The 13676-nt window shown below is 46.2% G+C and overlaps 1 protein-coding gene and 1 long non-coding RNA gene across 2 annotated transcripts; one reads left to right on the top strand and one right to left on the bottom strand.

Moving 5' to 3' along the window:
* The first annotated feature begins 2222 nt into the window (after window positions 1-2222).
* On the top strand, window positions 2223-13411 carry LOC104153320 (cytochrome P450 2J2). Its single transcript, XM_009689172.2, has 9 exons — window positions 2223-2429; window positions 4244-4406; window positions 5202-5342; window positions 7223-7383; window positions 7691-7867; window positions 8429-8570; window positions 9141-9328; window positions 10319-10457; window positions 11160-13411. Exons 1-9 carry the CDS (start codon window positions 2223-2225, stop codon window positions 11336-11338), a joined length of 1497 nt encoding a protein of 498 aa, XP_009687467.2. The 3' UTR covers window positions 11339-13411.
* On the bottom strand, window positions 7377-13515 carry LOC138068065 (uncharacterized). The gene is made up of 3 exons (XR_011142654.1): window positions 13406-13515; window positions 8875-9051; window positions 7377-7474 (listed from the first exon to the last, which is right to left on the bottom strand). It is a non-coding gene; the product is annotated as an uncharacterized lncRNA (long non-coding RNA).
* Window positions 13516-13676: the final 161 nt, after the last annotated feature.

Here is a 13676-nt window from a genome sequence, read left to right as displayed (position 1 = left end):
ACATCCATTAGACATTGGACACTGCTCCAATACAACAGGCAGGATCTTGCAGCTTGGATCCTGTAGAGACTGCAGGTTAGGAAACGTCCAACACTTTTGTTCAGCCTATGCATTATAGTGACATGACTTTCTGAGTGCGTTGGAGATTGGCACATCACTGCGTGCTGAGAACTGATTTGGTTAAAACCTGGAGCCCAGAAATAGCGTCATCACAATGCAGTTTCGTTACCGGCTGCTGTTGTTGTCCACTGAGGTTAGGTGAACCCTGCTAATATTGGAATGCTCCTCCCCGATTTTTAGTAAATCTGGCATGTTAAGGCCTTTGTGAAGAGATACGTCTGGACATGTGAAGCTTCAAGGCAAAGTAACAGGCATGAGGTTTCTGACTGACAAGACACATGTGAGTACATGCAAAATGTGCTCCTACGGCTAAAAATAACATTTCTCCTGTCAACCACGATGCATCCACCCCCACAACACCACCCAGAAGAACACATTAACACCTTGGCTTTGCACGGAGCCCAATTCACAGCAGCCACAAGTGGTACAGTGATCTGCACTCTGTGTGCATACTGACAATTCATATGGCATCGCAAAGAACAGAGGAGTGAAACTGGGCTAGCAGAAGTTGACGCCTTATCATCACAGTCCCTTTGAGCATGCTGTAGGCTGACACCTCCACCAACCAAGTCATCTCCCTGATGCTAGGATTAAGAGCACAAGCCCACTATCCTAGTTCAGCCTCTGGTAAGTAAGAATTGGCTCGCCCCGCTGGAAAGTATGAGATAGAGTTATCAACACAAACAGGTTCAGGAACGCCACAGATGCACTTGCACAGTGACAAGCAAAGCGTACCCAACCACTGCTACTCACAGCTGGAATACGAGGATCGGCAAAATTTAAGTTGATAGACCAGTTTGTGCATGGTAGGATCCAGAAACCTGTCAATGTTTCAAAACAAAAAGTCCTGGGTTCCAGATAGACCTTACCCTTAAAAACGTCCTACAATAACTAAGGTACAGTTCTGTAAGATAGCCTGTATTTACTCCTACTATCATTTCAGTCAGCAAGGTAGTGAAAGATATGAATGGTAAAGCTTTTAAAAGAGGGAAAAGACTAGAGAAGTATCAATATTTTTGGCCAAAGATTATTTCCCATGAAAAATTGCTCTTTCTTTTTCTAAAAAGTTAAAGCTTTCTGAAAAATATTCAAGACAATAAAAACTCACTGTTCTTGTGAAATTTTCATCCAGATGTCTAGGAAAATCATTCTGAAAATCATTATTGACAGTTTTGCTTCAATAGGCACGTAGGTTGCTTGCAAAGTACAGTTATTCAAAGGGGAAACAAGTTGTAGCTGATATTGGCAGTTGGTATGAGGGTGGTTCACGGACACAGAGGTCACTGTTGGTCTGGCTGCAGCCTTCCCCCGGGAAGCTTTATTCAGAGGCGATTTTCAGCAAACCCAGGAGATTTAAATGCATAAGTTCCAATCGCTCCTTTAGCTCGCAATCGCATGAGCCTATGTTCTCACTCTCTAAAGTAAGCTCCTTTAACTCTCATTTAAGTGGCTGGGCAGAGTCTTGGGCTCCGTTCTTCCAGTGCTTCCCCCTGTCTGAACTTCACCTGACTCCAGCAAAGCCTGGAGGCCTTCCGCAGACGTCGAAGGCATCCAGCCCTTTGTAGAAGGCGCTTAGTACTTAACAGGATCAGCCCCTTTGCGACTCAATATGGTCTCCATCACCTCAGATGCCTTACAGTTTTTTAAATTATGCAACGCCCACTATATGTAATTAGCTAAGTAAGCTGCTTTCACCTAACCTCAAATGTTTGTAATGCTTATAATCCCAATTAGGTATCTGTATAAAGGAGCTCCCTGTTAAAGGCAGAAGGGAGGCATATTCTTCAATAAGAAAACTGAGGGCCTTGTCAGGGGTGTAAAGCTACAGCTTTGCAAGATTGCTTTTGCTCGGCCAAATATTTGAGCTGTTGGGGTTGGTTGTGAGGTCCCAGTGTTTGAACTTAGTTATTCTGTAGGTCTTCTGGTAATAGTTGTACGTGAGAAAGTAGCTTGCCCGTGGCAAGTCCTGTCCCCAGTAAGTGAGCAGCATCCTAGCTTGCTTTCTTTCCATTCCTTTCTTATTCCTGTTTCAGCAAGTTTAACACGAGCATCGAATACAAGGTCCCTTTCTGGGATGAAAATCTGTGAGTTCATCAGCCAAGATGCAGATTCTGTTTTGGCCCATTTTAATTTCTCTGTTGGAAAAGCTGAATGGTCAGATTCTCCTGGTGATTTTGATCATGTTTCTTTTGACTATTGACCTTTTGAAAAAGAGACGTCCCAGGAATTTCCCTCCAGGGCCACAGCTTTTTCCTCTTGTGGGAACCTTTGTGGACTTTAAGCAGCCCCTCCATCTTGCGCTGCAGAAGGTAAGAGCTCCATGGATATTTATCCTACTGCTAATATTTTACCTCTGAGTGAATTCTGCCGCTAAATCTGAGAAGCAGAGGCAACCTCTGAAGAACTATCTATATATAAGAAACCTATAAGGTAGGTGGCAGTTCTCGGTTTTACCCTTCCTGCCACCTCCTCTTTCACAGAAGCAGATAGGTCCAATGGGAAGGAAACCCCTAATGGAGGAAGAAGTCCTACACATTCCTCCTCATTCTTCCCATCTGACCATGGGAGCTCGTTCTGCCTGAGCCCAGAAGAGGATTGGAGGAGCTGGGCTAGGCTGGGGGAGGGATGGCAAATGTCCTCTGATGAATAAAGTATTTGGACTATGCTCAGCACCTCTGAAAATTTCACTGTCCTTGTCTTTGCTCAGAGGCCAACAATTTGTCCTATTAAAGGTGAAAGAAACATTAAGACCCAGAGTTAAATATCCCTGTGGCGGCTTCTTTGTCACAGAAACAAGTGGTGACAGGTCTAGAAAGGTTTCCAGAGCCCTGACTCCCCCAAAGGCAATGACGGCATGATAAATTATATGTACTGAGTATCTGTGCTGACAAGTGGGAGACAAGGTTCTGACTTGCTGTGCTGGAGCACAGCTATCCCATTCAGGCAGCTCTTCAAGAGGTGCTGCCAAAGCTCTCAGACTCCAAAATAGCCTCCTTTTCCCCAGTAACTGGCCCACCCAGGCAGGAGAAACTATTTTATGCAATCTACTGCTGCAGAAAGGGAGCATGGTCAGAGCTGAAGGCTCTCAAAATACAAACCCTATAAGCACATACTTCTATGTGCTACAGAAGACCTAGACTTCGGGGGGGTGGGGAGCAACGACATAATTGCAGAGTCCCAAGGACTGAGAATTAGGCTTCCAGGCATTACATCATAAAAGTGATATTGATATGGGCATATGGGGAGAATTAGGACTTGTCCTCAGGATATTTTGTTAGTAGTATAATTAATAGCACTCATTCTCACAGTAACTGAGCCACCCATTTGGCCCCAAGCTGGTTTCATGAGTCACCACTGAAATTCAAGGTGATCTTGTGTGCCCGCTTGCATAGAGCTGTACAGAAAAAAGCATGGACTGAGCTACATGGCAAAGTGGAGCCAGAGAGGACATGATTGCCTTCTTCTCATGACATTAGGGAATTAAACACTGAAGAGGAGAGACTAATGCTAGCAATGTCTGTGCAAGAAAATGGGTATAAACTGTCCATGGATGCATTCAGGATTAAAATTAGCAGAAAGTCTAACCACCAGCAGCTAGAACCACTTTCTGACCGGGACAGCTGGAGCAAGAAACAGCACTGGTTTTGGTGCAAAGTTCACGAAAGGGAGATTATTTGTTGTGCTTTGCCCTCAGCAGCAAGAGCCTCGACTTGGTGACTCAGGTAGTGCCTTTCTGTGAAGAAGAGGGAAAGAGCAGTTTAATGTGTTTGTCATGCTGCCCAGCAAGTACAAAGCAAAAAAGTCATGTCCTTGTGATCAGGGAAACTGAGGATGCAACCGGCTGGTGAAAGCCAGGTCATACCTGCTAATAAATGTAAGCAATCACTGCTCCCGCACTGCAGCTTGCTAATGTTTCTATCCATTTCCAGCCTCCGTAGACTCACAGAATAGTTTAGGTTGGATGGGACCTGTGGAGGTTCATAGCCCAATCCCTTGATCTGAACAGGGCTAAATTCAAAGCTAAATCAAGTTACTCAAGGCCTTGTCCAGGGAATTTCAAAAATCTCCCTCCTCTCGCTCTCAGCCTGATAGAGCAAGGAACTCAGAGGAGCTTTTCTTTCAGCTCACTCCTCGGTACGGCAACATCTTCAGTGTGCAGTTTGGAAGTCTGACATTTGTGGTAGTCAACGGATACCAGATGGTGAGAGAAGCTCTTGTCCATCAGGCCGAAATATTTGCAGATCGTCCAAATATTCCACTTCTCCAAGAAATTTTTAGAGGCTTTGGTAAGCAGAGTTATCAAGATCTTGGTACATAATCTTCAGCTATTCAGAATGATAACAATTTGAATAAAAGAATTCAGCCAAATGGTGCCGATAAAAGCTTACATGGAGGTAGACAAGAGCTGAGTTTAGTCTAATAACCTCATAAGTACATATTTTAATCTCTCTGAGATTTAGGCGTGATGTTGTTCTGACTACTGGCAGCCCCTTTATGAATGAGACATATTTCAGTGCCCAGAAGCAGCCTTTTTCCTGCTCCTAACTGGGAACCACGTTTTGGCAGGCACTCGCCCAAAGAGATCCGGCATGGGGCCATGGGTCGACACTCGCCTGGTGGGCCCCGGCATGGCCCTGGCATCCAGCAATCTGTACTCGGGCAGTCGCTTCGATGAAAGATGAGTAAGAAATGCAAGCCACCCAGTGACTTGAAGAGTTTTCCCTGTTGGTTTTAAGTCCGCCTTTACTTTTCTTTGCTTGGGTTGCATACAGCTCCAAAGAATGGGAAGCTGCCAATAGCGTGATAGTACTTATAGTATTTCAACTTACACCTTTTTTTCCCCCACGCAAAGTGACAAAGCAGCAGATTAAAGCAAAGTCATAAAGCTAGATCTTTAGTGTAAGCCAATTACTCTTGAATTTTAATTCCTAGGCAAAGCTACAGTTTTAAAATGTTTAAGTTTTTCTTTGCATTGGGTTTGTTTGTTTATTTATTTATTAAGGCCAATGGCCATTTCTGGATCCTGCCACTCATACGCAACATAGATTAAGGTTTTGTTTACTGTTTTTTTCCACTGACAGGGCTCATATCATCAAATGGGCATATATGGAGACAACAGAGAAAGTTTGCTTTATCAACACTGAAAAGCATCGCTGTAAGTTTTGAGGAAAAAGTACAAGAGGAGAGTCGGTACCTAATCGAGATAATAGAGGAAGAGAAAGGTGAGCCATTAATGTGCACTATCATGTCCTAAGCTTTCAGCTAACCTTTTGCCCAATGAACAAAGGGAAGGAAAACTCTTATCTCTATATAGCTCCTAACATGCAAAGTATTTCTACAGTAGCACCAAATCTCTATCTTGCAGTTCCAGACTGTGCCTTTTAGCACTCATTTTAGACCTCAGGCCTGCTATTTTAGGCCTTCCTTATCAATATTAAGCAAAATATATGCTAGGTGTTTATTATAACTTGCATGTTTATATGGCTAAGAAAGCCTTTTCTCTGTTCTGTGAAGTCATAAATGCAGCTCTCTTGGTATCAAGCACTCGCGCTCAGAGGCTCAGTTAACCTCTGCTTGTCCTTGGTTTTGCAAAGTATTTTAAAACTTGTTTAGTCAGGGTTTCCTTTTGTGTCGTGCACAGATGAAGCATGTGCTTTGCTCTTTTATGGTCCAGCTTTTAAGAATTGCCAGAGGGATATTAGTAAGAATAATTTGTATGTTGGTGCATGGGTGATGTTGCATTTCAGCTTTAAATAGAAGCAGATGGGGTTTAGCTAATTCTATAGAGCTATATATAGTAAACAAGAAAGATCTAAATAGGAATTGTGAAATTATATACTGAACTTGCTCCATTTTAATAGCTGTTGCGCTAAACAGGCCAAATACTCCATGTTGCCAATTGATTATAGTCCTTTATAGTCCTAATCAATAAACTAATTAAGCTGCTCTTTTGGGCCTTTCTTCACATTCGTAATGACAGCTAGCGAACATGTCCATCACTCTAATATCTGAGCACCATCCTAGTTTAACTACTTTATTGTGGAGTGGAAAGATCAGCAGTGCTGAGCACAATGCCTTACGTTGCAAAGGGATGTTCCTCACTGTACTGACGGCAGCGCCCAGTTACACTCAATTTCTTACTGGTGTTATTCTTTCATATCATGGCAAGTAACTCTTGGGGCTACCTTAGTAGCTGGAAGACTCCAGTGCGCCCTGGAGGACGGTGACCCAGCTGCTGGTCGATGGGTCTCCCAAGGAAAAAGACACGACAGAAGTCACACCAAGCTTGGCTCGGTTAAAAGGAGCCCAGGAATTAGCACGGCGCAAGTATCTGCGCGGAGGAAGGTTGAGCAAAAGCCAAGCCAGACCGATGTGAATCATGTCTGTGATGTGCCATACTAGCTATCACTGGACTTTGTAGGCAGTCGCAGACTGGTAATCTCACCCTCTCCCCCCTGCCCCTTTGTCTCTTTGTATCGGAAAATTACACTGGCATGCCTGGAAATCCACTGCAACGGCATTTTGGGAAGCCAGTTAGCCTCGAACGTGCTCCCTCGGGCCAAGCTTTAAAGGCATCCTCTCTCGCCGTTTCCATTTAGCGCCTAAAACGTGCTAAACTGCACAGGCCGACCATCACCCTGCAGCACATTGCAGTCCTTTGCTCAGGAACATGGGTCAAACCCTGCTTTGGCAGCTGTGCGCCAACAGCAGTGTCTGCCAGCAACCTCAGCTGGGAGCTAGGAAAGGCAGGCTGTTGAGAAAGCATGCTGCGACGTACAGCAGGCGCCCTTCGGCATGCTGTTAGAGTCAGACTAAGCCAGGATTCACAGGCCTTCTTGCATCTGCATCCAGCTTCCTCATCTTCATTTTGCAGATGGGGAAATTGAGGTCACCAGGGAGGGCGTGATGCCAGAGGTAGTGGTGGGTTATAGCAGACCGGGCATCCCGGGACGGGGGTGCAAACCCTCATCTGCACCAGGGGTAAAAACTTTTATCCTGGTGGGGAGTGGTTTTTGACTGACATTAAACAAGCAAAAAAAAAAAAAAAAAAAAGCTCTAATTAAAATTTAATTAGATTTAAATTTAATTTTGTTTCCTCTAGGACAACCGTTTGACCCTCATTATAAAATTAACAGTGCTGTCTCAAATATTATCTGTTCCATAACTTTTGGGAACCGCTTCGACTACCATGACAACCGTTTCCAGGAGTTGCTGCATTCGCTGGCTGAAACACTGCTCCTCATAGGAAGTTTTTGGGGCCAGGTAAAGCTCATCCGATTTTTTCGAACTTCACTTGCATATTAAGTGCTTAAAAACCTGTGTTTCTAAGGTACGGAGGTAATCTGCCTTTTCCCTGTGGAAAAAAGAGTCATATTATAAGGGAAATGACCACATGTATTATTTTACAGTGTTTTTATACATAAAATCCATCAAGAAAGCGAGCAAGCAAGTTAAAATTACTCTACTAGTGGAGCTAGTAGAGATAACAAATTGTACTGCCTGAACTATGACACTCTGCTTTTTTAACCTAAGAAAAATTACTTTGTTTGTCTGTTTGATGTCTTCGCAGCTGTATAACGCTTTCCCCTTGGTAATGAGATGGTTACCGGGACCCTTTAGGAAAATCTTTAGGCACTGGGAGAAACTTAAATGTTTTGTGAAAGAAGTGATTGCAAAACACAAGGAGGATCTGAATCAGTCTGAATTGGGAGATTACATTGATTGTTATCTGAAGGAAATAGAGAAGGTAAGGTAAACAGGGACCGGCTACCTAAAACTGAAAAAAATGAGTAGACAAGACCCAGAGCTATTTTGTTAGAGACGCTTGTGCCTGCCGGTGCTTATGTAACTTTAGCGTTGCCTTCCCCTCACTACCTCTTTCACGTCAAACTTTCCGGCAACAGCAGGAGTTTGATCACTTTGAAAATACACAGATTTTTTTTCATTTGAAAGTATTTACACTTTGTCTTCTTCTGCCGCGCTGTGTAGGAGGACTCTCAGGAAACGCGTTTACCGTTCTATGGGAACTCGCAGGCCTGTTTCCCATTGTGAAATTCAACATTTAAAAATGCTACCTGCTTCTGAAAGCCCCTATACAGCAAATAGAGTGTGTTTCAAAGCAATCTGCAGGATTTGGAGCAAATCAAAAGTAAAGGGTCAAAACTTTCAACACCAGCTATCCAGCATAATAAACTAGCAACTGGAGCAATGCAAAGATGGTTTGGGATGGGGTTTTAAAAGTACTTCCCTGCTAAATAAGTTCCGTTAGCTCCGTAAGTCCCATAATTTCCATTCTTTTCTTCCCAAGTGGAAGGGTGACACCAGCTCTTATTTCCACGAGGAAAATCTGCTGTGCTCCACCCTGGACCTCTTCCTGACCGGGACTGAGACGACCGCCACCGCCATCCGCTGGGCCCTGCTCTACATGGCCATGCACCCCCATGTCCAAGGTGGGAGCATCAGCAGGGAACCACTGTGGCTGCCTTTGCTGGTCAAAAACCAGCCAGCACTGGGAAGCCCAAAAGCAGGCCATACTGGGCTTGCAGTGCATGCAGGATAAACCACATAGAAGATATCCACTAAAAATAGCGTTTTGCCACCCAAATCATCTGAGCTGGAGGCCCATATTCACTAAAGGCAGTGGCCAAAAACCCTCTGGGGCCAGTGGAAATCTTCACCAAGCATAGGGAGCTGTGAATTGGTATCTTTTTTTCTGTCCCTGAGCAACCACAGCTGAAATATGAGCGTGTTTACCTGTAGGAAACCACATAGCAAAAGTGGGGAAAACTTCTTTCACTGAGCTGTGAGAGCAAAAATCCCATGGGCTGCGTGGTCTTTGCACTTCCCAGGCACTGCTGCACAAGGGGAGGGACCGTTGCATAGTAAATGCAGAGATAACAGAAACTCAGAAAACTCTTTTAGTACAAGAATCTAGAAGAGAAAACCAACAAGTCATGGCTATCTCTGTAGAAACCTCTACCTTTTAAGCATAGAGCTCGTTTTTTTTTTCCTTTCCTTAGAGAAAGTACAGCTGGAAATTGACACCGTGATCGGGCAGTCCCGCCAGCCGGCGATGGACGACAAGGAAAACATGCCGTACACCAGCGCCGTGCTGAGCGAAGTGCTGAGGTTGGGCAACATAGTGCCGCTGGGTGTCCCCAGGATGTCCACCAGTGACACCACCCTGGCAGGCTTCCACCTTCCCAAGGTACAGTCAAGAAACCGGCCCCTTCACTTGCCTTCCGTGACCCCGTGTGAGCCAGGCTGTTCATGTCCCAGCCTCGAAAGTCCTCAGACTTTGACCTGAAAGGAATCAACCAGCAGGACCTTACCCAGCTATCTCAATGCCGTAGAAAACAGGAGCCACCCAGATGGACATGGTAAAGGTGTTATGATCTCACCTCTTTATGCAGGAGATCCTACCGCGGAGCCATGGCACTGGTCATAATTTTCAGTTTCATAAAGTTTATTTTTCAAACTTTATACAACATCCTCTCCATGCATTATGTGAAAAGAGGTCCAAGAAACATAGGGAAGTATATGGAATAGATTTGGTAGGTCCGTAGAGCTTTAAAAATCATCTAAGATAAAAGTAGCATTTGATAAAAGCTAAGTAATAGATATTGATGCCTATGTCCTGTTCTAGCGCTATAAATGCAAATTTCAAAAGTTAGATGTATTTAGTATCTTCCGTGAACATGAATGTTTGCTTCATGGAAAATAAAAACCAAAACATTTGGGCATTTTGCTCCACATTGCTCAGAATATTTTTCTTTTTCTGATGGAGGATGTGGACTTCAACCAGATACTGTGCTGTTTAAAATAAACAACACAATAAAGAGGATCCACTGATTATTTGGTTAACCAATTATTTGGTTATTTGGAACCAATTATTTGGTTATGTAGTTTCCAATTCCTGTGGGAACACAAGTTTACTGATTTAAAATGGGCTTCTCCTAACAAAACCAGTGACATTAGCACAATATGCAGACACACACTAAGTGATATAAAGTAGAGGTACATTAAAGTTAACATCCACACCGGTTTTCACCCTCGTTTAATCACATTGGTTAAGAATAACATTTTACTCTTAAAAAGTGTGTTTTACTGCTTGTGTAGACGAGAGCTAACAACAACTAGTCTGACAGTGCATCAGCTCTTCTTCTCGTAGTCTCCCGTTCTCCTCCACCTTTCGCAGGGCACCACCCTGATGACCAGCCTGACTTCAATCATGTTTGACAAAAATGTGTGGGAGACTCCAGACACCTTTAATCCCGAACATTTCTTGGAAAACGGCCAGTACAGGAAGCGAGACGCTTTCCTGCCTTTCTCTGCAGGTAGAAATAAAGGAGGGAATGGTTTATTTTGCCTATGCAATGCCTTTTTTTTTTTTTTAAGAACCCCTGTATCAGAGCAGAGGGTACCGCTCCCTGTCCTGCTTTCTGTCTCTGATAGCAGCCTCAGTCCAGCATTTCCATCAGTGAAAAATCCCTGCTACAGTTAATGCTGACCGCACTGAGCTGTACCATGGAGGGAGAGGAATTAATTTATTGGTGCAGGATGAAAAACAAGGCTTTTTCTCTTGCATTAGCTGCGTAAACGGGCTTTTTCTGACTCCTTCCCCCCATCCGTCTCCACGAGCAGCCATCGCAATTTGCTTCTCAATAAAGTTCTGGGGAAGGTTTCTGCAAAATGTGTGGGTGAACATTGCCACCTAACCTTGCGAAGGAGAAAAGCTCCCGCGAGCTCAGCGCTCGGCGTGCATGAGAGGAGCCCGCCGGCAGCGGGGATGGCAGGTCCCTCCAAGCTGGGCAGCTCGGACCCGGCGGCATCCCTGCGCCGGGGCTGGCCGGCCTGTGGTGGCTCCGCGGCGTCAGCTCCTTACACATTGAAGGAAGTATTGTGCGTTAAACTAAGGCTTTTGCTCCATTTTTTAAAGGGAAATCCTCATGGCTGTAAACCTGTGATAGGACCGGCTTGGGATGGCTGTCACATAAGCCCATCCATCACTCACAGGCTGCTTTCTCCTCTCCCGCCAGGCAAGCGGGCTTGCCCTGGTGAGCAGCTCGCCAGAACGGAGCTTTTCATCTTCTTCACGGCTCTCCTGCAGAAATTCACCTTCCAGGCCCCGGCCCACGCGGCGCTGACCTTCGAATTCACGCTCAGCCTCACGCGCTGCCCCAAGCCCTTCCAGATCCGGGCGCTGCCTCGCTGCTGAGCTCCGCAAGGGCTGCCCTGGCTTCCCAGGATTTCAGCCCTTCCCAATGGGAAGAGGGTCCCTTTTCCCCACCAGGCCATTACATTTTTGGATGCGGTGGTGGTCTCTAGATGCCCAAGGCCCAGCAGCTCACTGGACAAGCCAGGCTGGGACATGCACGCTCTGGGATCGCACTTCTGTGCCCATTTGAACGTCCACGTCAAGAAGCCAACACCAACCTTGACGCCTCAGGTAGCCTCAGGTCTGCTGTGGTATGAGGTCCCCACACTCCCACGTCGCGTGGGGAGGCCATATCTCAGCCGAACTCCTTGCAACAGCAGCATCCAGTTTTTAATCTCATGCATGTACAGAAATTTTCATTAGGAAGCTATAGGGTGGTAGAAGCAGCTTCTGCCACAGGCCGTGCTGAGCGGGAGCGAACATGGAGCCGTGCTGCCAGGCAGGTCTTGAATGGCAATAAAAATTCAATATTAGACTCGTCTGAGGAGGAAAGCTTTATCCAAAATGGTTTCCATTGTGTAAAATCCACAGTGGAAAAGTGGCAAAACCCACTGATATTAGAGCTGCTCAGGCATGGTTTAGCCACAGCCAAGGAGAGCAACAGGCAGGAGGGAGCCGGGCGAGCCAGCAGCAGCCCGAGCACGAAGGAGAGCGGCAGCTGCGCACTGGGAAGTCACCAGCTTTCCCTTCGCCCTTCCGCCCCGGCAAAGATTCGTGCTCGCTGCCGCGCCGGGTTTCGGTCTGATCGGGTCGCACCGCCCTCCATCGCTCCTGCGACAGCCCGGGGACGGCCCAAAAATGCTGTGAGACACTACTTCTGCCCATCCGGGGGTCGCTGTGGAAGGGTGTCAAACCTCAGCCCAGAAAATAATTAAGTATGCAATTTGTACAGGGGTTTTCCACTGACGTAACCTGACATTAATGCTTAGGAAGCGCGTCCTGCGCTGTCTCCTCTGCGCTTCGTTCGGAATATAAACACAGCAGAGCTTCCCTCCCTCCTTTTTTTTTCCTTCTAGACTTTCATAAGTGACTTCTATATGTACACACATGTCAGATACTCAATAGCTAGCAAGAAAATTAAATCACGTTTCACTTCCATTGGATTTAAGCCCCCGTCGCAGGCAATAAAGGCGCTCGCTGCTGTTGGGAGCGTGGCTGTGCAATTGCAGATTTGTGCCACATGGGAGAGTCCTCTGCACATCACATCCCTGCGCCTCCCGCTCGTGCAGGGGTTTGTAAACGAGCCGTGCTTTTAATTGATCGTTTTTATCCTGTTGCGTTTTTAATCAATGCTTTGCTCTCCTTTTTTTTCGAAACGAGAAAATGTAAAAGATCTGTGGATTTTCCCCCTCTCTGAAGTTTTCAAAGCCCGTTCAGGACTGGACGCTCTGTCCGCCTGCGCTTTGGAGTAGCTCTGACTTCTGATACGTGCGTACAACTTGTATTATTCGCTTTGGCTTAGCAAACAAGTTTTCATCTCTTTCCTTTTACCACTTTAAACTTGCGTTTCCCTGTTGCTGTACTGTTTCCTTCTCCATTCACGGTGCCTCCTGGGAGAGAATAAATGGTTGCAATCTTTCTTCTTCTTCTTCTTCTTTTTTGCCATCATTTGCAAACCAGAGGTTTTTAAATGTACTGATCCCATACCATAAAGGCAGAAGGTGTGAATTTGTTTAGTTTCCATGTAATTTTCTGGCTGGAGCACCTCATGGGAGGGGATGTGGGAACACATGCACCGCTGCAGGCTCAGGCCTGGTGTGTTTGACAGCCAGAGGTAGTAAGAGAGCTTCTCCTCTAAGCCACATTTTTCCCTTTAAGTAAAACAGGGATTTAACCTTTTCCCATAGGAAAACAATGGTTGAAGGGAAAGTTTGCCGATCGCAAAGGCCGGGGGGCAGTTCCTCTCTCCCTGGACTTGCTGCTCCGAGCAGGTCCGTCCCAGCCCCAGACTCCTCCTCAGCCTCCTGCACCTGGTCTGCGCCCTGAGCAAACCTTGCAAGCCACAACTGGGGCACCTGAAAGACAGCAAATTAACCCAAACTGTCCATGCAGAGAGCAAGTACGGACCTGAACACTGCAAACTGCTGCTGCAGGCCGTGGGACGCTGCCGGCCCTTGGCGGGACCTTCCCAAACGCTCCTTTGCAGCTCACTCCCTCTCTCGCACACTGTAACGTAGCACGTCCATCAGCGTTAAATTCGATGTTCTTCCCCGGGACAGCCTGCGAGTCCAGCCTCGGGCAAGCACCCGCTGCGTTCTCGCGGGACGCCAGCGCCGGGAGCCAGGAGAGAGGCATCCGGCTGGGGTCTGCTGTGGCCCCCGGCAGCCGGAGCAGGAGC

Source organism: Struthio camelus, chromosome 8 (assembly GCF_040807025.1).
Source record: "Struthio camelus isolate bStrCam1 chromosome 8, bStrCam1.hap1, whole genome shotgun sequence".
Taxonomy (NCBI): Eukaryota; Metazoa; Chordata; class Aves; order Struthioniformes; family Struthionidae; genus Struthio; species Struthio camelus.
Note: the sequence above shows the minus strand (reverse complement) of the source record. Positions and strands in the feature narration are given on the sequence as shown.